This window comes from Strix aluco, chromosome 3, assembly GCF_031877795.1.
Source record: "Strix aluco isolate bStrAlu1 chromosome 3, bStrAlu1.hap1, whole genome shotgun sequence".
Lineage (NCBI taxonomy): Eukaryota > Metazoa > Chordata > Aves > Strigiformes > Strigidae > Strix > Strix aluco.
This window is the reverse complement of record NC_133933.1, coordinates 11,196,199-11,221,560: the sequence shown is the minus strand read 5'-3', so window position 1 is coordinate 11,221,560 and position 25,362 is coordinate 11,196,199. Positions and strand designations below refer to the sequence as shown.

At 37.0% G+C, this 25,362-nt stretch overlaps 1 protein-coding gene and 1 pseudogene across 3 annotated transcripts in view; one reads left to right on the top strand and one right to left on the bottom strand.

The window, feature by feature from the left end:
- Positions 1-25,362, bottom strand: part of GPCPD1 (glycerophosphocholine phosphodiesterase 1) — a 49,799-nt gene that overhangs the window by 2,651 nt on the left and 21,786 nt on the right. For 2 of the 3 annotated variants that reach the window (XM_074817353.1, XM_074817352.1), the window contains exons 6-19: positions 23,759-23,800; positions 22,365-22,488; positions 19,433-19,679; positions 18,239-18,401; positions 18,017-18,149; positions 17,727-17,781; positions 15,694-15,786; positions 13,712-13,789; positions 12,541-12,580; positions 11,709-11,770; positions 10,241-10,306; positions 7,818-7,954; positions 6,584-6,719; positions 6,114-6,274 (exon numbers count right to left, since the gene is read on the bottom strand). In XM_074817353.1, the coding sequence (XP_074673454.1) occupies positions 6,114-6,274; positions 6,584-6,719; positions 7,818-7,954; positions 10,241-10,306; positions 11,709-11,770; positions 12,541-12,580; positions 13,712-13,789; positions 15,694-15,786; positions 17,727-17,781; positions 18,017-18,149; positions 18,239-18,401; positions 19,433-19,679; positions 22,365-22,488; positions 23,759-23,800 (1,537 nt within the window). Of the gene's footprint in view, positions 1-3,191; positions 3,293-6,113; positions 6,275-6,583; positions 6,720-7,817; positions 7,955-10,240; positions 10,307-11,708; positions 11,771-12,540; positions 12,581-13,711; positions 13,790-15,693; positions 15,787-17,726; positions 17,782-18,016; positions 18,150-18,238; positions 18,402-19,432; positions 19,680-22,364; positions 22,489-23,758; positions 23,801-25,362 lie in introns of all 3 variants that reach the window. The other variant, XM_074817354.1, reaches the window with a different exon arrangement.
- Positions 8,276-10,154, top strand: LOC141921845 (replication factor C subunit 4 pseudogene; annotated as a pseudogene).

The window sequence follows — 25,362 nt, the reverse complement described above, 5'->3', positions numbered from 1 at the left end:
TGCCTTAGTTTCTTACGAATATTCATACTTTCACTTATGATTCCTCAAGGAAGTGGTTTGTTTTATTGCATCATCCTTTCTCTTTCATAACATAATTTCAAGGCATGTCCAGAAGGAACACAGTGTTACAACCAAAATAATGGAGTGATGTATGATACAGTACCAGGTGCCATTTTACCCCTGCAAGACAACTTGTGAACTGTTGGCAAGTCCAAGATATCAAAAATAACATGCAGCTCAAATGAGGAAACGCTTCTGCAGGAAATACAGATATGGATCACATTCCCTTCAAGAAGATCAAAGATAGTTTCTGTAAAGAAATTCCTACAAGTGAGTAGAAATGCTGCCCAGTTTTATGGAATACGCACAGAAGGCACAGCAGTTAAATTACTTGCAGAGCACCTATAATCCAACACAGGCCTAAGACGTGACTCCATATTGCCTAATAAATAAAAGCCCAATCTTCCTTCCCTCCTTCCAGGATGCAGATACAGCCTGTACTTTCTTGAGTTAAGTTAGCTTACACAATTTCTCTATGCATTCAAGACAAAACATTGAAATTAGAAGAGTTTTCTATACAGCAATAACCCTTAGGAATTGCGAATCTTAAGTCCTTCCCATCAGTTAGACACTAGAAGAGCAAAGGCATGTTTCTAAGCCCCTTGTTCATAGCACATGGCTAAGCATGATTCTAAGCAGCTTCCAGCAGGTATTTTACCAGTTCTTTACTAGAGCAAGCATAAATTCTGTAATTTTGCTTCATATTCAATTCTTTTGAATTGAGATTTTTGGAAAAGTCCAACTGCTGAAGGTTAAACTTTTAGAACAATGTAGCAATATTATGCTTAGGTCAAGACAGATGTCCTTTGTATATGTTAAAGCCAAAGGCATCCCTAATCAGAAGAACAAGTAGCTAGCCTTCTCTGAGCAAGGATATCCTGGAGCCGTTAGACCTTGAAAAGGATACAATACCAACGTGGCAAGCAAACTCAAGGTCCATGTGTCCTCAGCTGAACTACCCTCATTATAATATTAAAAAAAAAAAAAAAAAAATCATCACACCTAGAGGTCAAGATGACCCTTGCCCAGGTAAAGAAAGACCCTTCACCTGAGTATGCGTAGTAGTAGAAGTATTGTGTCAGCAGTATTATAATTGTATGTAAATTACTAACCAATCATAGAGAGGATGGACTTGGAAAGTTACTAACTCTGCAAGTTTTGTGTATAAATACAGTGCGGAAAGTCCCACTGGTGTGCAGGTTAGGAGAAGTACCCCATACACCCAGTGCTACAATAAACCAGTGTCAGCTTTCTAAACTATCATTTGGTTTAGAGAGTTTTCTTAGTTATGATTTTTGGTAACACAACCCTCCAATTTCCTTTCAGACTGTCCACTGGAACCAATCTGCTCCAACGTGTATACAGTGTTTCTTCTAAACCAAAAGCAGAGAAGACAATTTGAAGCACGGCTACCCTTGTACCTAAGAACTTCCTGTCTCCACTTTTCATTTGGGTCCATGAAAGTATACCAGCAGTTGGCAAAAACAGAGCATAGCTCCAGGACTCCTCTTACGAATTATTTCCAACATCACCATCAAAATAAGGAATAAACTCTCATCTCCCTATCCTTTATTCTTCAACAGGACAATTATTTGTAAGTAACTATGCACCCAAGTTCCTCCATTCAACTTCCTATTAATAAGCAAGCCCTGCAGAAGACTGGGAGCTCCTCTGAATATTACTTTTTAAAATTAGCACTTTCTACAGAAAGCATCACAGGACATTCCAGGGTTATGCAGTGGGCAAAGAACTGATGTGCTTAGCTCCTACCAGATGCTTTAGCAAACTCTGAAAACACATACATCCAGCAAGTCTCAGTCACAGCTGGTTTTCTCTGCTATAGCTTGGTCCAAAACCAGAGAGTCAGCAGCACCAAAATACTGTTTTCACGCTAAAAAGATTTTTGGAAGCTTTTGATTAAAATTTTTCATTTTTCTTTACATCAAGGTAAACCTGAGTTTACTTTGCAATTCACAAAACAGGAAAGGCTTAAACTGCCATTGCACAACATCTTTATTCAATCACTGACTAGATTAAATTATAAATCAACTAATACTAGTTAACTCCCTACATATATCCAATGCTGTTATTTATTGAAGTAACAGCTTCAGACAAATAAAATGGCACAGATTTAGACAGCCTTCTAGTTTTGAGAAGTGTTTTGAATGGTTTCACCTTTATTGCCAGCTAAATTTGTGTTAGTTTTGGAAAGTTACTAATACTAATGGAGCACAGAGCTTTTGTCTGGAGTCTGCAAATGCAACATGCAGCCATAAGGAACTTTAGAGAGGAGACAAACACACTAAAGATTCTCATGGAAAAGCTTTCAGCATAAATGTTTGAAGATTACTGGTTTAATATTTTCATGCAGCTGTATGTATTATTCAACAAACAGAACTCAAATAATGTAAAGTGAAGTAAAAAAAAATAACGCAAGTGTAAGTTAGCACCCACCCCCTCTCCACATTGGTCTTTAATATATAGCCGACTGGTGTAAAAACACAAGACTGCATTGTTCTTACTAAGTATATTCAAATACAGAAATATTTCCTGGACTGTTTACAAAGCTTATCCAGGAGAAAAATATCAGATAAATCACCCCAGAAATCCTGCTTTAAAATTCATAAATTTTGCTGATTCAGAGAATTTCACTATAATAGATTAAAGTTTCTTCTCTAAATAAAATCTAAACATCAAACCAATGAAGCATTTTAAGCATGAGATGTAATTTTCTTTGTGAACACAAGATAGCCAGTCATGCATTTAAAGTACTTTTCTGGATTAGGGCCGAAATAGAAGCCTGGAGGCAGAGGTGGCACCTTTTCTGTAGGTTGCCCTTTTAACACAAGTAGTTTGGATATTTTAGATGCTGAGATGAATGCTAGCTGAACATAGGAAAAAAGCAGAATTTTGTCCCAGCAACTGCACTAGACCATCTGTTTGGTTTAATGACTTTGGGTATTTCTAATAATCTGCAGCCCAAGTGGAGAAAGGACTGGATGGGGGGTAGGGGTGGAAATTCTTTCCCCTGCCCCAGTGACATCGTTTCTTTTAATAGCATTGGCATTTGTAAGCTTCCCAGATTTAGTCTTGCCGTTTTTCTCCATGCAAAACAAAGTCAGACCCCCTACCTGCATTTTTTTTTGCCCAACACTTCATATCAGCAACTTTTGGTATTCAGGACACACTTTTTCTGTCATCTTCGCAAGTGGCTACAATGTTTTGCTCAATTCTACATGGATGATTAAAGTTCAGAAAAAATAGCTTGTAGAAATCATCTCTACCCAGACAGTTCATAATCTTTGAAATAATTACCACATGCAATAACAATAACTCAGGGCCATATCCAAGCAACCTAAAAGTCACTAAAATTTCTGTATTCACTTCTTAGCTTATTCAGACAAATAAGAATTATTAAGGTGGTTTAAGTAAATGTCTAGTAAACAGCAACACAAAACACCAGGCACAGTGATTTTTGATAAATATTTGGACTTGGCCTTAAATCCAGAGTACAAAAATTCTGCAGAAGCCATGGAAGAAGCATATCTTGATTCAGCTCTGGAAATACTCTGTAATTTGTAGATGCAACCATAGCATAAACTGGCTTTACACTAATGAACAGATTTCTAGACCTTGAAACAGGCATGTACATCTCTCTCTAATTACTTCTGCTTCACACTAGTTTTGAATTTATCAAACAGCACAAAATATGGATGCTTACACCATACCTATTTAAACTTCTGACAATTTTAACTCCTGATATTAACTTCATACTCTCAAATGACTTGAAAGACTGCCTCTTTACCCAGCAGCTACAACTGTGAATGGAAACACTAGCTGCCAGGTTTTACATTTAGACATGCCACTCAGGACTTGCAGGTACCACCCGCATTTCAAAATGTCCAGCTTGACATATCTGATGCAATTTTCAGATAGTGTCACGTTCCTTCTAAAGAACCTATATTAAGATTAAATTAGTAAATTTTGAAAAATAATTAAGAATAAGGGAGCATTCCCATATTTGTTTTGGCCTACAGAAAAATGGTCAGTAATGCTTAGAAATTAGAGTTAATGAGCCTGCAACAGTTACACTGAAACGAGGTAATTGTTTGCTACTCAGCTGCAGTTCGTAACTTGAAAAACAAAGAAAAAATGCACCACTGAACTACTGCTTTTTTTAAACAGCATGGGAATTAATACTAATTTTGGGGTTCCCCTCAAAATGGAAAGATGTCAACAAGGTGGAAGAGATACAGGGGGCAGGCAGTGGGAGATGAATACTGCTAAGAATCTAGATGGTCTAAATAGTGCAGGATGGTTAAGGATTTTTCGTTCAGTTAAATCCACAAGGGAATTCAGCCTATAAACAATTCCAACAAATTGGTTAGTCAAAAGGTGAGGTGAAAAGTGTTCTGCTATCATACTGCAACTTAAAACGCACTAAACAGTAGGAAAGGGAATACATGGTGACACTTAGCAGACTTGCAGACCTGACATAAATGAAACTAAGTAGCGTTGAGCAATTAAGTATCTGAAGTAATAAAAGCAACATGAAGTCAGAAATAAGGCTGCCCCTTGCTTTACTATTTTACCATAGTAGTGCACATCAGGAGTAATTAAGAACTCTAGAAGACATGAGATGAACAGACATTTTAGAAGAAATACTACTTTATGCAGTAGTATTTGATTAAAAGACCCCACCTGTCTAGAGACTAATAATTTATCACTTCAAGTTATGCATACCATAGGGTCAAAGTTCAGCACAACCCTACAACTGTACACTAAAGAGGCAGAGTACCATTTTGTCCACATACTAGGCCAGAGATATTTTTCATCTACTAGAGGGGCCTCAATCTTGAGTTGTAAGAGAGGCTGGAGCACTGCTGTAGCAGGAAAGAGGGCTTACGTTTCTTTGACTTCAGCCTGAAGCTGATCCCCAATGTAAAATTCTTGTTACTCCTTTTTACCACCAATGAACAGAAGGAGACATTCTATACAGTACAAGAAGTGAGACCTCTGGCAAACCAGAGCAGCACTGGACCTGCCACTCTGGAAGGATTCTCAATAGTCAAGAATACAATGAATGGAGTTGACTGTTTTTTTACACCGGGAGCCTAGAATTCTAAGAGTGAACATATTTGATTTCTTGCCTCTAGATATGTTAAATTGACTCTCAGCTTCCATTTTATAAAACACAACCCTTGACAGTTACTTGATTTCCCCTCCCCCTCTTTTCTTTTTTTAGGTAAAACAAAGCAATGCCCTTGCTAAAAGCAAAAGGTTTGAAAGTCTTCCATAATTTGACACTTCTGTTACACTTACTGCTTTCCCAATTACATATTCTTTGTAATCTGTCAGAAATTCTAATTTGATACAGCTTCCCAAATTAATCATCATCTTGTAATAATGAATTTCCCATCTTTTATGATAAAAGAGCTAAAACTTTAGGGTTTTGTAAATAACACTTTTGTTCAAAGATTTGTGGTACAGTATTCTGATGTCCACCTGAATTGTGTGGATATAGTAACTAGTTTCTGAAGTGACTCATTTGGCAGTTTTCCCTGGAATCACTCCAAGCTAATTTTAATAGGAAAAATGGTGAATTCACAGCTTGGAAACACAACAGCATGTTGGCAAAAAATTAAGTTAAAATTCTTCATTTAAATTGTGTTAACTATTTCTATAATTAAATGTAAAAAGCTGAAGATTAAATAACATTGTCCTCACTGTGTCACATACAAAGTTTAAAAATTACCATCAGGAATGCTAATAGCATGTTAAATGTGTATTCCATGCACTAGTTCTTTAAGGAATCAAATTACATTTATGTTAACCTCAGAAGAAACAAAAGCTATTTTGCTTCATATATACAGCTGAAAGAGTAGGAATTAGCGTTAGTTTTGTTCCTGAACTGGGTTTATGGGCTTCTCATACTTACAGTACAAAAGGAAGATAGTCTGCAGCCAGTCAACCAAAAGGCAGTGTGAAATTTCACAAGAATCAGGATACAAGTTTCTCAGATTTATTATTGTTTTTAAAACACAATTAAGTACCTGTCATATATTAGCCCATGAACACCATATTCTCTCAACTTCTTCCTGTTATCTGGATCATTTGCATCATCACCCCATGAGAAAATAACCAGGCCTTTAGCTTTGGCCCTTTTAATGAACGATGGATTCCTCAGCAGGTCTTCAGAGTGCACATTAATTCCCTGAAATACAAAAGACTTCAACTAAAACCTGTTTTTAATCTTTTGACACTTGCAGCTCCTTAGAATTTAATCTATAATAATAAAAAATAATTTAATACAATTAAATTACTGATAGCACTATTTTAAAAACAATATATTAAACAGACATTTGAAACAAAGGACATTACTTTGGCAGTTATCAAATGTTAGTGGATTTCTTTTATGAGGTTGTCATTTTAAGCATTAGTGTCAAAACCAATAGATTTACAACATGCAGTAATAATTTTGTTTCATTTTACTGCAGACTAATACCAGAACTTGTCATCTTACCAGCAAGTTTTCAAACTGTGCAAAAGTAATGGCAATTGGAGTTGTACGAGATCTAAGATCCATAAGTTCCGGATAGAGTTTAGATTCTCCTTGGGTAAGAAATAACACAGGATACTTGTTTTGCTTATGTCGAACCCTGTTACAAAAAAAAGTTTGCAAGTAGCAAATGTGTTAAAAAGAAGAATTCAATCTTACTGTGAGGAGAATAATGCTACTGCACGCTCTGCTAGTTCCTAGCTGGTGCAAACAAGAGATTAACATACAGTTTAAGGGAAGCTAGACTTCCAAGTTGAACTCAGATCCACATCCTCAAAACATTTATCAGGAATCCTCAAAGACTGTCCAATTGTGTAATTTTCTTCTTAAAAGCATGTTAGAGTAAAATGAAGATTCATTATGAGAATTTCAATACCTAACCTTACTAATGTATTTTTCAAGTTGGATACCAGTACAGTGGTATGAAGTGACAGTAGTTGGAAGCAAAGTTTCAGGGTTAACGTGTTACACGCTCTTACACACTTGCCTTTTACCAGTACCTTGCTTTGGTTTTATTCTGCCCATTTACCCTTCAGTGGCATTTCATCAGTGCAGTCTCCCATCAGATGAGATTTCCGTAAAGCCTTTCACTGACAGTGCTACATCACTTCTTGTTACAAAGTACTACAGCATATTGCTAGTTCATATGTAACCCAACTCTTTGTTTCCCAGTTCAACTCCTATTTTTCTGTGCCCCAATACCTTCAATATGACATTCCACAAAAGGAAAGCAAACTGCTTAAAGAAAAAACAAACAAAAACCCAAATCAAACACAGGTAATCCAAAATTCTTTAGTCTTCTGTCCTTTTTAAAAGGCAGATATAGTGAAAAAATTCTAAACAGGATGATTTTGTTTGTAAGTTAGGCTTCTGTACCCCTCAAGTAAAACAAAAAGTGAGCAATACCAGAAGAAATCTTGACCTTGACCTTTTTTTGTTGTGTCAAGAAACACTGAAGCATTCAGGAAGGCACCTGAAAAGATCTGTACTTTAACTTTGTTCTCCTATCTTATTTTTGGCACAGCTCAGATGGCAAAGTGGTCTCATTTCAATTCCCAACTATTTTAGCAGTCAAAGTTTAGGTCTAATCAAAACATGTGTTATTTGTTTCCTGTTGGGTATTTTTATGTCCAAAGTAAATTTTACCAAATTTAAAAAAAAGAAAATAGGAAAATACATTATTTATCTCTTAACTTACATTGTACAAATATCTGCATTAAAAGAAGAAAATACAATTCTTCTTCTTCCAGCATTCATCAAAACAGTTTTTAGAATAATATCTAGAAAGATGTTCATATCAAAGTAAGTTGACAAGTTGCCATCCCACTGTCCATCCTAGAAGAAGAAAGGACAAGTTTCAGTCATTTAAATTAATGCTTACTATAATTATTTTAACCAGCAATGGTGTCTCATTCAACCTAAGCAAAATGAGAATTCGGTTTGCCAGTCTGAATACAAAGTCACTCCTTCAGTCTACTGAAGGCTAGTTACAGCTCTACAGGACTGTCAGTCTGTGAGATGCAGAATCACAGAATCATCTAGGTTGGAAAGGACCTTGAAGATCATCTAGTCCAACCGTCAACCTAGCACTGACAGATCCCAACTAAACCATATCCCCAAGCGCCATGTCAACCCGCCTCTTGAACACCTCCAGGGATGGGGACTCCACCACGGGCCTGTGTGCGGGCTGGGCTCAGCCTAATGGTGGGGTGCAGGTGGGGAGGCTGTGAGGTGAAGGTGGTGGTCGGGTTGGGCCCAGCCCAGCCTAGCCTAGTCTAGCCCAGCCCAGCCCATCCGGAGCCACGCAGGCCTTCCTCAAAGGCCCGTCTTCCATCAGCACCAAGCCCCTCGCTGTCAAGGAGAGGGGTGCAGCTGGCGCAGCGGGGAGCAGCAGGGAGGGCAAGAGGCTCAAACCCATCCATTGGGCGGAGAAATATTGCCCAAAAAATGTTGATGAAGTCGCCTTCCAGGATGAAGTTGTTGCTGTGCTGAAAAAGTCCTTGGAAGGTGCTAATCTTCCCAATCTGTTCTATGGCCCACCTGGAACTGGAAAGACTTTCACTATTTTAGCAGCTGCTGGAGAACTCTATGGGCCTGATTATTCCAGCAAAGAGTCCTGAAGTTAAATGCTTCTGATGAGCGCGGAATACAAGTGATTCGGGAAAAAGTGAAGGCTTTTGCTCAGCTAACTGGAAGCCATTCAGATGGCAAAATTTGTCCTCCTTTTAAAAATGTAATCCTGGATGAAGCAGACTCAATTACTTCAGCAGCCCAGGCAGCTCTGAGATGCACAATGGAAAAAGAATCTAAAACAACACACTTCTGCCTTATTTGTAACTACATCAGCAGAATAATTGAACCTTTAACATCTCGATGCTCCAAATTCCGCTTCAAGCCTTTGTCAGACAAAATCCAACAGCAGAGGCTGTTGGACGTTTCTGAGAAGGAACATGTGAAAATCAGTAGTGAGGCAGTATCATACCTTGATAAAGTGTCAGAAGGGGACTTAAGAAAAGCAATTACTTTTCTTCAAAGTGCCACTCGCCTAATGGGTGGAAAAGAGATCACGGAGAACATAGTCACCGAAATTGCTGGGGCCATCCCTAAAGAAACAACTGATGAACTGCTGTCTGTCTGCCAGAGTGGTTCATTTGAGAAACTGGAAACACTGGCAAAGAATCTCATAAATGAAGGCTATGCTGTTGCTCAGCTTGTAAACCAGCTGCATGATACTATTGTTGAGAGTGAAGATTACAGTGACAAGCAGAAATCTGTCATAGTCGAGAAACTTGTGGAAGTAGACAAATGCTTGGCAGATGGTGCTGATGCAACTGAATTCTAACAGCAGTAAGATTCACTGAAAAATTCACTGTCTTCCCATCCAAGGAGAGAGTTTCTAGGAAGCCTTTTCTAATTTTGATAACACAAAGGAATTCCATAAAAGATCACTAAAAACTAGTACAGATATTTTGCATTGTTATTTCTAAATATAAAAATGCAACAGTAAGATTTGTAGAAAAAAAATACAACATCCTTGGTCTTTGAGAATAGCAGGTACCAATCTTTCCACAGCCAACCTGTCTCTGAGAGCATTAGTATGTCTCCATACATACAGACTTCCACCTACCACTCTGCTTCGTTTCATTCCCCCATTCCAGGCTTCCAGTCCTAGCCTTGACCATTTCCTTCTAGACTGAGCACTAAGCAATCCAGCTGAGTCCACAGTATCGTGGACTAGAAGGAAACAGTTGCTTGTATTTCTGCACTGCATTGTAGCTGCTCCTGCACCAGGCCAGGAGTTTGAATTTCTTGTCACTTTTCCCATGTATAGCATCCCTGACCTGTTGTGATCCACTGACTTTAAAAAAGGGTCTTCTGCTAAAATCAGTCTGAGCTGCATTATGAATCCTATAAATACTTTCCTATCATTTAAAAAGTTTGCTCATTTGCTAGAGTGGTGCTATTATACTCCCAGTTTTAAAGATAGTAGGTTATAATAAAACAAAAGTCACAAAACCCCCCCAAATTATGCCTTTGTTTGTAGCTCATAAATTGCCATGTCAAATTACAAGCTTTAGCCATGACAACAGCTAAGTATCAATCACATGTACATTTACTTACCCTTTGTTGGCAGATCCATTTTATTTCTATGTTGAATCCAACATCTTCAGAAACAGACTCCAGGACCTGAAAAAAAGTTTCATTATGAAGAGACCCCACAGCAAAGGAGGACAACTAAGTACCATGAGGGTAATTACTGGGAGAATACGCTGGGATTTAACGCCAATGGGATCTAACACTACAATAAAAAAAACCTTAAGTATTTAACATTTAACACAAGTTACATATATACCTTTTTCTACTTCAGTTTCAAGTTAGGAAATACATAAAAATGGATAAAATCTTAAGGACAAAATTTTGACAAATTACAAATACAAGTCAATTCACCTTAACAGGTGTGAGAAATGACCCATTTGTACTCCTGAAGAAATTATTTTTTACTTCTCCAGGAAATTTTTTTGAGTGCAAAAAGCATCTTAAGTAACACATAGTCCTAAGCATGAAATCCATGAGCTTGCCATTATGATGATGAGAACAAAAGTATGTGAAATTCTTGTAAAGAATTACTGTATGTTGACTTAGAAAGGTGAAACTAACAGCTAATGAAATTAAGGAAGAGTTGGTAGATGATTCTTTAACCCTATAAACAGGTACAGAAGAGAGTAACATACCCTTTCTTATAGGAAGAAAATTAAATTTGGGGAATCAAAACAGGTAGAGGAATTGAATGTCAGTAGTTTATTACACAAAGTTCTGTATTTTCTGTAATTATGTAGTAATCTGATAAGACAGTAAAAAAAAAAAATACAGCGGGGCATATGACCTGTAACTGATGGATATTTCATACATGCTCTGACATAAGCCTATAAATAACTGGATATGAATCATCTCTATAATCCAAATAAAATGCACTATTATTGTATAAAACAAGCCCCTAAAAGGCATGTTAATGACAGTTCAGACATTAGGAAAAACAATAAGAGGGGAAAAAAAAAATAGTTCTAGAAAAAAAACCCCACTGTAAATGGTATCAAAATTTATTTGGTCAACAATTGTCAGTTGTTTCTGTGAAAAATAAGCCAACACAAAGCCCTGAGTTGGCAAATAGTCATAACTGAGATCATACCAGAAATTCACTTAACATTTCTCTGTGTCTGGCTCTGCTAGATGGCCAAGAGTATGTGATGAACTGCCAAGGGCCAAGTTTTTTTTCAAAATTAGCAAACAATTGTCAATGCATTAAAATGCAATGCCCAGATGTTAACCAGCTGTAAAACTGAGTGTATCCTAAGCCATACAACTTGGGTCTGTGAATTAAGAAGCTTGAAAGATATGCAAACTATTACTTTCAAGTGCTGAAAAGGCTCCAGTGCTCAACAATAAAGCCTATGTTCTCAGTTCCAGCATTGACAGCAAAGGCCTAAAACCAAAAATTAATATCCCTTGCTACATGGGCAAAGCTGAAAGAAAAATGCATATTTTCATGTTTCGCAATCATCATCTCTATTGCTTTATATTCACTGCTTACTCTCTGCAGAGAAGGAAATGGCTGGGTTTCAAAAGCAGAGTTCTCCTCTTCTTTAAAAGATGCTGAAAAGAAACAAAATATTGAATCAAAACAAATATCAGCACTGCTAATCCCAGCAAGAAAACACTGGCTCAAAATCATAAGGCCTTTAAGAGTAAAGAATGGAATCAGACTTATCTTTTGATCTTTTCTTACCTAAGCCTTCCCTCTTTAACACTGACCTATTCCCAACGATGGTGTCGGCAATTCCTGTTTTGCCAGTGGGAAAATTTTTTGTCTCCCATTAAAAGCCTTCCCAGAATATTTATCAGAAAAAGCTTCTCCCATCCCTCACCATTTCAATCACTGAAGCACATCCAGTAGAAGCAGCCCTGCCTGCCAAGGCCTATTATTAATCTTTTCCCAGACAGGTAGGATGTGCAAGATACTTTGCCAGTTTGCTGTCCCTATAAAGGGGATGAATTAAGGCCAAGAATTTACAGCACAAATAAAGACACCCTAAAGCAGTTAACAAAGTTCTTGTTAGCAATTCTGAAGAGCTGTCAGAGAGGTACAGTTAGAGAAGCATAATATGGATACATTAGTGGCAACTGTTATGAATATTCATAAATATATATTTATCTATGCACTCATCTTTTACCCTCCTGTCCCCTCTTCCCAAGGGAGTAACTTCCCAGCAAAGAACTCTACAGCATGAACAAAATTAACTACATAAGCATTTAGAAGTGCAGGAAAAAGCCAAATGTGATTAGAACAAGTGACTGCAACCACAGAATACGTATCGTTACACAGTAATAAATAAATCTCAAGACTGTTGCAAACTAGTACATACCATTGTGATCTTTTACTTTCAGGGCAGTCACGTGAGCCAGCTAAAGAGCGTAAGAGTAAAGTTAACAAATACTCCACCCATACAGATGTTACTGCATGTAAAAATGTAATTCATTTTCCTTATAAATTGTTTTTAAGTTTAAAGGCTTACAATTTTAGCAACTTGTAAAAGAATAAAGGAAATCCTAGTACATGTGACAATTTTCTTTCAAACTTTAAAACAGATTCCAAGGAAATCTCAAAACCAGAGAATGTTCTTACTGAAAATTCAGAAAACATGTTCAAGGGTAGAAACACACATAATTTAACATTAAGATGTGAAGAATTCTGAACATTAAACCCTCCTCTGTCAGGTGTTAGACTCCATGTTTCCAATCAAGTGCAGACAGAGGGCCAACAGCAGTTTTATAATGTAGTCATATACTGAGATAGAATCAGGCCAGGCATAGGGCCAGCTCCCTCGCTCCATTCAAATTCTCTCTCCATCAAAAAGAGGAAACAACATAATTTTTAAGTTGTTTTGAAAAAGAAACATAGTTCTTGGATGAGCCAGGTGCGTCCTTGACTGAGGACAGATATCTCAGTTGGGTCTTCAGTGGCCCAGTCTCATCTCCTGACCCCCCTTTTATGTAGGCAGGGCACTTCTGTTCAGAAGATAAGAGTGCTACCCAATTAAATAAAAATAATCAATTAGTTCTAGCCAATTTGTCCAATCAATACTATTGAATCATGGGCCCTTCTACACCTTCACATGCACCTCCACGGAGTAGTTCAACATAATCTGGATCTCCCTTTTTAACAGGGAAACATTTGAAAATTAGATGGACTTTGTGACAGATACCTATCCTTCTTCAACAAAGACTCCAAAGCATTAGCTTTCAATGAACACTACCACTTTCAGGCCTTCTTATTTTTAAAAAATTACCAGTGTTAGTATAATGATATGGATCTACACAAGGTGTCAGACCATCTTTCTAGAAGATATAAGTAATGAAATTTATTCAAGTTGTAATGATGGTGCAAAATTACTGTTCTTGGAATTAGCTACTTGTTCTACAATTTTTAAAACCTGTGCTCTCCCAAACTATTCATAGTTACTCCAAAAAATCTAAGCTACATACACAATTTGAAATTCTACATGTAGCAGACCATACCACCCAAAGTAACAATACCTTCAATAACTGCAGCTGATCAAACGTGAGTTCTTTAACTGCAATCTCAAACAGTTCCAAAGGCTCTGTGTCCAGTTTCTTTGAAGAGAAATAATACATGAGCATCACCAAAAACTTTAAAAAAAGCCTACATGCTTTTAATATGGTAATATTAAAGACAACTAATTTTTTTTCTCTTTTATCAATAAAAACACAAGTGATATCTTCTTATAATATAAGTAAGATGGTCAATTTTCAGGAGACTACTCAGAAGCATAGAACAGGTGTCAATTTGAAAAAACAAGATTTGGTCTTTCACGCAAGTCAGAGGCTTCAATATTCTTTCTTCAGAAAAGGTTAGCACATGTATTCTGTAAAAACTTGATTAGTTGATGTATTCAGAAAAAAGTCTACAAGTAAAGAAATGCATTAAAAAACACCCCAAGGCAGTTCAGTTTATTATTGTCTATCCAATGTCTCAGAAACTAATAAAAAAAGACAAGTGGCCTGGTAAAACTGACACACACACACTCTGCCCCCAAAATAAAGATCTGGTGTTGAAAAACTTCTGTCAATCCATTTTTCACTTCCCTTCTTCACTATAAAGGAATTTTTATTGAACAGGACAATACTGATTCAATATACACTGAATATGTATTTCCCTTAGTCAAAGTCCCATTTCCACAACTGTTCAAAGCCAAACTTCTTATAAATTGCAATATTGCAATGGATGTGGAGTTTGATGATGCAGACTTAGTGCCAAGAAGAAAGAGAGAGCTTATCTTGCAGTCTGCCCTGCCATGCTGTCTTTGTTTTCACTGCCAGAACTACAAAGGAGGAAAACTAGAACAAAAAAGACAGTCCACCCTCTTCGCACTGCTGCTGAACGCAAGTATTCCGGCTTCGGTGCAACAGGCCAGACGGAAAAGCACTTCAGTGGGTTTTTTGAGTCACCAGTCCTCATGCCTGTGGTTCTCTCGTTATTAAGGAGTGTAATGTCACTTTGCTCTTATGAAAACATCCAATTGTTATGCTTCATGAAACTTGGGTATTTAAGAGGTATTGTGATACACTGTTCAGAGCACCTTTTAAGGAACATCTGTATGTACAAGTAACAGTACTGTTCACTGCTTCTTAAGTTATAGTACTCTTGACGCTTACAAGAACAGCAGAAAACAGTTTTTTGTCAATAAAGAAGGAACAACTGCAACTGAGGAAAGCAAGGAAAGGAACGAGACACTTGCTTTCAAGAGCCATTGTCCTGCTCCTAGAACCTCTGTCTTAATTCCTTTCCTTCTGTTCCACCGAGCAATCCAAAAGCAGTTCTTCAGCCTCACTTACTGTCTCAAGACATGAAGTATATTGTTTACCTCACAGGTAAAGGACTGAGCAAAATGCTGAAGTAAAATAGGGTTAAAGAAAGAGTTAGAAAAACTAATGGAAGCCAAGCCATTTGTGGCTAATCAAACTCCCTAAATGAAGGAGATCCTTGTTTCTTCCATTTTTCTGCTTTCCATCTACTGACTACTACTGGGATACCAAAGAAGGTAGACTGGTTTGACCTAAAGAGCTGTTGTGAGTATACTGCTTAAGAGAAGTATACATTTAAAGATCAGCAGGAGTGAAAAGTCATGCTGAGAATCACACTAACTCTCCCTCAGAAAAGAAATAACCAGAAGTTCTTACTCTGACAGTCTGAAAGAGTCCCAGAGGTGCTACTGAATATAGTGGAGTTGTCTGCATTTTTCTTCCAAACTGTAAATAAAAAGCCACTAAAAAATAACTACGACATAGGCTTGAAGAGTCTCCAACCATGCATCTGAAATGCTGTTGCTACAACATCAAAAGGAAAAACTCAACTTCCCTACCCTACACACAGTAATGCTGCATATTTATTTCCATTCCATCCCTTGATTCCCCACAATTATTTCTATGACAACTTGGCATTTTAGTTTCTGGAATGGTCACATTTAAGGACAAAATATAGCTATCATCATCTTTACCTTTTTCATGGCCATGCAACACGTGAGATCGTGGTATACGATAGGCACATGATCTTTAGAAAGATGTACATCAAATTCCACATATGCTGCTCCCTACAGAAAATTGAAAACACATGCAACAAAATAAAAAGCCATTAACTATTTATGCACAAGGACTACAGAACTGCAGACAAGTTACTAAGTATTCACAGGTCCTAGACATCAACCAGAAGTTGAACACAACTGGCTGTTACCAGTTAGATCATACTCAACACTGGATTATAAATGAAAAAAGAGAAAACATACGGGAAAGTATTTTAATTACCATAATGCAGCTCTGATATCTATAGCTTGTTTAACCTTGTAAACCCTCCAGTCAAGTATTGTAAGCTTGACTTCAGAGAAAGGCTAAGATGTTTTTAAACATAGATGCCTTTGCAGTGCCCTTCCTCTCCCCTCCCCAAGAGACAAGGGATTGCTACAAGTTGGCAAAGCTTAAGGATATACTGAGAAGCTTCTGGAGTCACTAGTGAATATATAGTGAACACAGCGTTATAACGTGCAAGAGCAGAAATAGCTGCATCCAGTATTCTCCTGTCCTTTTCAACTACATGTTATTTTCTGTTAAGTTTAAAAAGGATGAAAGATCAATCAAAAGCTCTAAGTACAGTCTTTTTGAAAAGAGGGAGGGCCAGAAAGAAAGAGATAAAGAAACATGCAGAAACTTTTTTTTTTTTTTTTTTTTACTTATTTTGACTGTCTGTAAATCACTCATTTGAAAGACCTCCAAAAATACCTTTAATCAAATTATCATCCTGACTCACATACTGTTTTTCAACCGGTACAAAAAGAAAATAGGACAGGCTTTTTTCAGCCATTTTCTCAGCAGAAATATTTTTAGAGTGGGGGCTTACAGTCTTTTCAATCTGCAAATGGCTGAAAGTACTGGTGATGCTGGTGACAGCTTCCATAGTAAGTTTCTGCCTCAATGCACAGTTCTTGGGGGCTTTTTAAAAGCTGTCTATAAACCTGCAGCATCCACCCAAAAATTAAGAACTACGGTTCAAAACAGTAATTTAGTAGCTGCAGTTTTCTTTTGCTCTTTAGTCAGTGCATGTTCCAGACACTGTGTTCAAATTATACTCTGACTCCCAAACAAGAGAAAGCTTTCAGCTATGACTCCTGGGGAGTACAGTACTCCAGAATCAGTAGCCAATAAGCATAATACTCCAGATTCTGCTCCCATCCCTTCAACAGCTTCACAAGATGTTTGGCAAGAATCTACATTAGTGAAGAACCTGAAAAGGCTTAGGAACCCCACAAGTTAAGCAGCAGGTGATCTCATAGCAACATCTTTATCTGACTGTAACCACAGTTCTTCACTGTGAAAACAAGGAACCTCCAAATGTGCTTCTGACTCCAGCTATTCTGCTGCAGTGTCTCACTAGATTGTCTAGATCAATCTTATCACGTATCACTTCAGTGACTGAGATTACCAGAAGAAATAAAAATGACCACCTCAATCACAGAATTTAAGCACCTGAAGCTAGTATCTCCCAAACTGGAAGTCTCATTTTAGGATTCCTAGTCTTCATTGTAGCAAGCACTGAAACAAAGGATTGTTTTATTCTACCAGCTCAGCTCCCAAGTCTCACTTTTGGACACCAGTTTTAGGTACTCAGCAGTCCCCAAGCAAGACCTTTGCCACCTGAGAGTATGCTGACAGACTCTAGCAGAGTCAAAATTTTATGAATTTGTTCAAAGTTATTCCAACCCTATGTCTCTGCAGCATTGAGATTAAAATTTTCCCTGTATTTAAAACACCAGCAGAACATATCAGATGGAAGTTTTGCTTTTTCTGAGGAACTTGAGAATGAGAGTCTAATCTAGCTATTACTTCCCTTCCTGTCTCTCAGGGAATTTCCACAGTCATTTGATGTGATTTTATATCAATTTAATTACCATTCATTGTACTGAGTCATGGAAATTAAGCATATAAGACAAGCTAGTTTTAACTATACAGGTACTATTTGTGTGCAAATGTGCATACATACATGACTAGCAGCATTCCTCAGAGAGGCAATAGTGTTCTCTTGAACTTTAGCAAGCCTGAAACAACAGCAAAGAAAAAGGTTTTGTTAGATGCAGCATATCACAAGAGTCCATTGAAACAACAGAAATACAAAACAGAAGTCTTTAAGAGAACACCCACATTTGATATTGAAGCTACTTAAATAATTATGGGTTGTAGCTTTTTATTTTAAATTGTCCACTTCCTCAATTGATGTCAGTGAAACTAAACATAATCCCTGCCCCCCCCCAATTAAAATATAAACGAACTTACTTAGCTGTTGTTGTAGAATTTCCTGCTCCCCTGTGTCCAACATCTAGAGTTGTTCTCGGTTTCCAATATTTTGCATAAGAAGCCTTCATATCACAAGTATATCCCTGGATCGGCTTAATAATGATGTAGTCCACTACAAGAAAAATACCAAATGCTTCACATGTCAATAGATAATGGATGACTTTGAGTAAAGTTATCTACATCTGTTTGCATCAACTGTACCTCTAACTTTTCCAATTGTCTTCCTTGGATTTCTGCTCATAATAGCAAGTGTAAGAATTCCAGCACTCTTTCCGAGTTCTGCAATTGTGGATGACAGGAGGCAGGCAGAACCTACATGACCTGGGAGCACATCACCTTGTACTACTTTCTCACCTAAATCTTCCTAAAAACAAAACAAACAAAAAAACCAAAACACCTACTGTTATATGTAGGTGAGAATTCTAAATAAACTCTTCTTTGCTCCTCAGGAAGACATATACAGGCACTGATGTAACAGAAACTTCCTGTGTATACAGAAAATACTAATTTCAGGCTAAAAATTGTTTAATATAACAGTGTGTTGCAAATTACTATCAGGAATACGAAATTGTTGATGGAAATCTACAAAACTCATGTACATTTGTCTCTGAAAACTCTTAGATTTGATAAGCTTTTCAGATCAAAATTACATGTGTGAAATAGTCTGTCTTCTAAAAAGCCCAAGTCACATTTAGAACAAAGATAAACTGGAGTAACACATATGCTTAAAATAACTTTGTATTTATTTGCAAGGAAGGAAGAGAGCAACTAACATGTAGTTAAGTGATCTTAAGGGCATTTTTAGACCAAAGAGAGAATGCTTAAAACTTTCTTCTGCATAAACAGTATGAAGAGACAAAAGTTGCTTTCTTTTGAAAAGGACTTTGAATATTAAGATCTTTCAAGGAAAAAAATAGAGTGTGAAATAACAGATGTAGTATTGAGAAACCACAAATATCCAGTTTTAATTTGCACCAATTAGTTCAGAGAAATCTCTTTTGTTTATAACTTAAAAATTAAGATCAATTAATTGTGATGTAGATAGTTCATGTACATACTGTTCAGGTTCAAGAAGAATCAGCAAAACCTAGCTCTGGTAAAGAATAAAAATCCAGCCAACCTAACTACATGCGGTTCTGCACACTAAGATTGGAGTCTAATCTCTACCGACTTCTAAATAAGCAGAAACTGCAAAACTTTCTGTGCCATATCCAGAAGACTCACAAAACCTTTCTGCAAAATGGGGTAGTAGCCAGTAGTCTCATAACTTGTTGTTTACATAAGTCCAAAAGGTCAAAAATATTGCAATAGCCCTATCCCAACAGCGAAATCTTGACAGTAATTGACTAGCTCCCAAAGGCACACCAGTTGCTTCTTAGTGATAAAGAGACATACCTCAAAAAAATCAAAGATTAATTCCAAGTTATCAGGCTCCATAGTTTGTATTGTGTATTCTATCCATCGGTCTGGCTGCAAAGCATAACCACAGTCTGGCTGAGAGTGTCGACATTTATATTCGTTGTTACTTATTAAGGAGAACTCCACAGTGTTTGCCATTTTCTGAGGCACAGTAGGGGATGTTTTCTCTTGTCCCTCTTCATCATCCTCATCTTCCTCTAGGCCTTCTAGAGTCAATTTTACTCTACTCAACCAGAAATACAAAACAAATGGTTAAGTCATAGGAGTGTCTTTGGAAACACTAAAGAATTAGAAAGAAGCTTGAGCAGAAGCTCATACAACACAAGAATTCTGCTCAACACCACCATCTACAGGACAGCACAAGAGTCAGAGTTTGCAGCTGTTGTCTAAATCTTGTTTTAGTCAGATTTAAGTGCTCAAGTCACTTCTAAAACTGGAACTTGGGTAAATGTGAAAATTGTCCTAGTGGTCTGACAAGCAACACTCCACCAAACTAACGATTTGGGCTGCCAAATAGCTTTTCTCCACAGATTGATACCCATAATGCTGAAAGGCTAATGAAAAGTACTGAAAATAGAGTAATCATCAAGATCAATACTTGAACATTGGTGACTGCTGACAAAATGCACACACACAACTTTAAGTCTCTCTGAACACTGATAAGGCAGATAAATGTATTCTATTAGACATAAACAAATGTATTCTATTAGACATAAACAAGATAGCCTGAAGTAATTAGTAAGTCCCTTGAGAAATTCTAAATGATCATTTAGAAGTAAACTGAATGCAACTTCTGAAAAATCCTGGACTGAGAAGAATAAGCCTTCATATAAGACTCTGGATTCATTATTATACAGAGCAAACCTTTCACACAGAATGAAATTATGCCGGTGACAGAAGCATATATGAGTAATTCAAATCCCCTTCTGAATCACCTAAGCAGCAGATGGGATGAAGAGTTACCATTTAGTTAGATGCCAATCCACTAGTAAAACTGAAGCCATATTTCAAAGAAACAAATCATAGAAATCCTTTACACTAAGTCCACATTCTTAATACCCTCACAAAAAGAGACATCACAACACACATGCTTCACAGACTTGAAAAATGACACTGCCATAGCAAGTGACAGTCACAAAAACTACCTGGGCAGATCTAACTTTTTAGGCAGCATGCGGAAAACAGTATCTAGTGAACGCATCCAGCTTATGAAGTCTGAATTTCAACCAGACAATTTAGACAAGGATCAGGCTTCAGAAATTGCAATCTCTCTACTTGCTATAACACATGACAAAAAATTGCAAAGCTGCAGAGAACAGGACATAAGTATTAATTCTCACTGAAGAATGTTGTACTAAATAAACCTTCCCCTCATCAGAAGGTGGGGGGGGCAGGGATAAAAATAATTTTTAAAAAAAGACAAAGCCAAGTGTCAGACCATCAAAAGGCACACGGTACAGAATTAACTCCCAGGTTAACAGAGTGATCTGTAAATCATTGTGACAGCAGTATGCTGGAAGTTGCTCATATGTTACAAGCTCAAAATTTGATTTCTAGCAATTAAACACAAAATTGTTTGGTTGTTCTTTTTTTTTTTTCCATTAAAGAAAACAGGGAACCACAATCCTTTCCAAAGAAGATGGGTTGTATGCAAGATCAGGAGTGGGAGAAGCATTAGTCTGTCAAAGGATCTGAGCGCTCCTGCTCCCCTCTTTCCCATTGGTAAGAGTAACACATGGCTAACATATTACCTAAAAATTGCTGTTGTGAAAAAGCACTTTTGCTGAGGATTGTTAGTAGTAACAGTCATCATGCATTCAGAGACGTGTCAGGCTCTAATTAAGGAGACAAGGTTTTTCTACCCCCCCCCCCCCCCCCCAAGATAACTATGAAAGATGCAGAAAACAAGCCTACATCACACAGTACGATGGTGTGCACCGGGATAAAGTTTGGCAACCACAGAGCTCCAAAAAAACCCCACAGGCAGGAAGGAAAGAGGCTGAAGGGGTGGGGCAGGAAAGAGAGAGCAAGCTCTAGATCCCAGAAATTCAAGAAGAGGAGATCAAACACTCGTGGCAATAGCACACTCCTCAAAACATCAGGACTAAGATACCCACTTCTGTCAGTCAACCGTATAGTTATAATAATGTCTGCTTTGTGACACCTCTGCAGATAAAAACATCAAACTGATCTAAATAGCAACAGAAGTGATTAAGTTATCTCCACCACCCATGTTGACTGGAAATCTGTAATGCCAGTGGAAAATTAACCATATATTAAATGGAGAGGGCTGTTTACTTTGGTAAGGAGAAAAAGTAGTAAGCAGCAAAAAACCTGGAAGCCTTCTCCCTTTCCTTTCCCCCAACTTCTGCTTCCATTCTGCTCTTTTCAAGAAGAAAAAAAAAGAATAAAGAAGAAAAAATCTCTGAAAGTAACAGTAGATAACTACTTAAGAACACTACAGTTCCAGCCAAGAAGCAGGAGACACCAAGGCAAGTATGGAATAAGTAGTTGTGAAAGACACCTGTTACCTACTGCTTAACTTGTGCTATCACATCTGCGTTATACATATTTAACAGCTTAATAAATATCAGAAAGGCAAGAGCTGAAAAGTATTAAGTCAGCAGTGAAACCAGAACAGTTCTGTTTGGCTGTTTGTCTTCCTTTGTAGAAACAGAAGAAATTCTTTTGACACATTAATAAAATGAAGTAACTAAAACACACCACTGACTGAATGATATCACCATATTTTTACAAAGTGCTTAAATACTTGGAAATTGGCCTGATAGTACACCCCTATTAGCAACCCAAAATTAATTTAAAGGCTGCATTAATTAAGTAAAAAAGCATCACTAGTACTGACGATTAACATGAGATAAATTGCAAACCGAGATGAGCAGGCCCTTACCTAAACCTTGATGTTTTAAATTTCTTCTTAGATATCACTACAGGCGGTTTCTCAGAATAATGCAGACGTAATCTTATTTCTGTTTGACATGTCAGCCACCCAGCATCCACAGTTTCAATACCATCTATCAAAAAATGAACAAAAAGTAGAAGACACTTTAATAACTTATTTTAGGGAGATCTAGGCAGTTTAATACACAAAAATATACAGTTCCTCTGACACCGTCTTCCAGACAATCCTCCTTATCACCAGCCTTATTCAACAATATTTCCAGAGCAATTGGTGAGTGCATCCTCTCACCTTTCTCTTCTGAACTACCCAGAACAGACAACAGATACTGCAGTTGTTTGCTGGCTTTTAAGGGGATTAAACAGGAACAATGATACTTGCCAGCTTCACACAAACTGCCTGCATGAGAGCACTAAGTATTCCAGTGTTAATTTTATTTACAGTATCAAGGGCTAAATTAAGTCTCCAAAGGTAGACATAACATTCCCTTGTCCTTGGATCTCTCAATACATGGAATAACACTGACAGAAACTCTGAAGATTCATACCATTTGAGACTCCCCATTTCTACTGATACAGGTGTCAAATCAGCTTATCATAACCAATACCAGTAAAGCAGTGTAAGTCTGCAGGACAGGATATAGCAGCAGATATGATGAGGAAACGAAGCAGGGAGGAGAATCCTCCACCTCACCATCAGGACAAGGAAAGCCTACAAGCAGGATGGCCAGAAAGCACAAGCTGCCAGATCAGGTGCTGAAGCAGTTCTGAAGAGTTCCTAGCAACAGGCATCATTTGATGAGGATACGCAGGAAAATGGAAAAGCTTTAAGACAAGACAGATGTGTAAGACATGACAAAGAGTTACCTTAGGTACCACAGGACTAAGCGTTAAGTGAGAGGTGGGTTAGAACTGCCAAAAGTGAGACATACGCACAGACAAGAACATGAGGTTTGAGCTTATGAGAGGGTTTGGCAATTATGTGACTAACTGAAGAGGCAGACTGTGTACATTTAGTGTAAGTGATAATATTTTTCTAGGCACAAAGAGCTTTTTCTAAGGCTAGGTTTTAAGAGAAAGCTAACAGTCTAATTCTGTATTTCCAAAAAATACATACTCATGATCTAAGTTTGCAAGTTTCAACCTTTAACACTGCACACTGACAATATTTCAACTCCTCCTAGCAGTCTTTTATTAACATTAGAAGGGATTACAGCCTTAGTGGGAATTCATAAATGCTGGATATAAAAATAACTGCATAAGCAGAGAAAACAATCACTTACAGGCAATTCCTGTCAAAACTTAGTATTTCAAATGTTTTTCAACTACAACACTTAATCTTTTAAAATATGTGGTAAAGAGTAAAGGTCAATATATCTCACTTACTACGGATTCCAAAGTATCCATCGTCAATAGTAATTTCATTTTCTAGAATTAAAAGGAGGGGGAAAAGAATTAAAGAAACAAATTAGTATTCACATTATGAAGAATCATTGCTAAGTTAAATTAATTCTACTTTTCCATTTCACTTCTAAAAAGTGTATGTAATTAAAAAATGTAGGAAAACTGAAAGACAAAGAATAAGCATGTTTATTGCAACCTTCTATAAAGCTTTTTCCCAATTTATGCTTTTTCTTACTTTCTGCAAAAAACAATCATCACACGAAATGCCATGTTTTACCTAAAGTAATCTGAACTGAGAAAAGCAAGAAGGTTGCCTAATTTCCTAGTTTGCTGCAGTATTTTGCCGATATCTACATCCTACTAGAACCTAAAATGCTTTTGTTAGCGTCAAAGACATTAAAGTTTCTTGCAAACATACAAGAAAGCTGTCCTGCACATTTATAGTTAAAACTTCTAAATTGAGTTAGTCAAAATTAAAATGCTTATTCTACCCATGTGACAGAAATGAAATATTCAAAATACTCATTTCACACTTTTATCCTTACCCTCTCCAAAGTTTTAATAATTGAAATCTTAAGGCACTAAGAAAATTCACCATCATTAACAGAATTGCAGTAGTCTAAACAAACTAGACATTTCTCAAAACATAAATCTTAACAAAATTTTGTCTCTACAGTCATTAATCCCCTTTTTTTTCCTCTACGAAGAATCATGGGCCTGCCCTCAATTTTTAATAACCACAGGCAACAATTTAGGATCATAATGACCAAGTGCTAACATCCTGGTTTTGCTGCATTTTCTTAAAGTCTACTTATGAAGCATTGAGTATTGCTTGGGAAAAAGAAATCCTAACTGCTTGGAATGAAGTTATCCAAATTTAGAGATAAAGTCTAGACTCTAACAGAGAGTAGGCTGCTTCCCTAATCAGTTACTGATAAATACAGAAACAATCTTGTTACAGGAATAGAAACACAACTAATTCAATTGAAATTAAAAAAAAAAAAAAAGAAAAAAAGAAAAAACGTGATCATGGTACTATTTGTGATTAGCAAGCAGTTTCTTTAATACCAACTTATTTCTAAAAGACATTCTTTCAATGCATCAGAAGGTATTTAACAGATGTGAACTCCTAAGTGTGGAGGAAATAACATTTTTCATATCCTCGAAAAGACAGCGCATGAAACATGCCATCCCATAGCAGCATAAGAGATCTAAATTACAAGCTACATTCAAAGGTTACTTCAGTCACTCTTAAAAAAAAAAAACAACAACTTTTTCCCTATTCAGAAAAGCATTAGGAACTTGTATGCAAGTCTGCATGCCACCTTTTCTTCCAGCAAAATATATTTCTGCTTAATTGCCGGGTAAATAAGCCCATTTACATTTACATTAATATTAATCCATTTAAAGAAGCCTAATTAAGAATTTTTGCTTTAAAATTTTCCTAATGAAATAGTAGTTAACAGCAGTGACTTCACACCCTCCCCCTCCCAACATTTTCTCTGAAAAAAATAATATGGATCCTTAGTCTCAAAGAATTAAACTTACAGAAAATTATTACAATTCCCAATTAATAAAAAAACAAC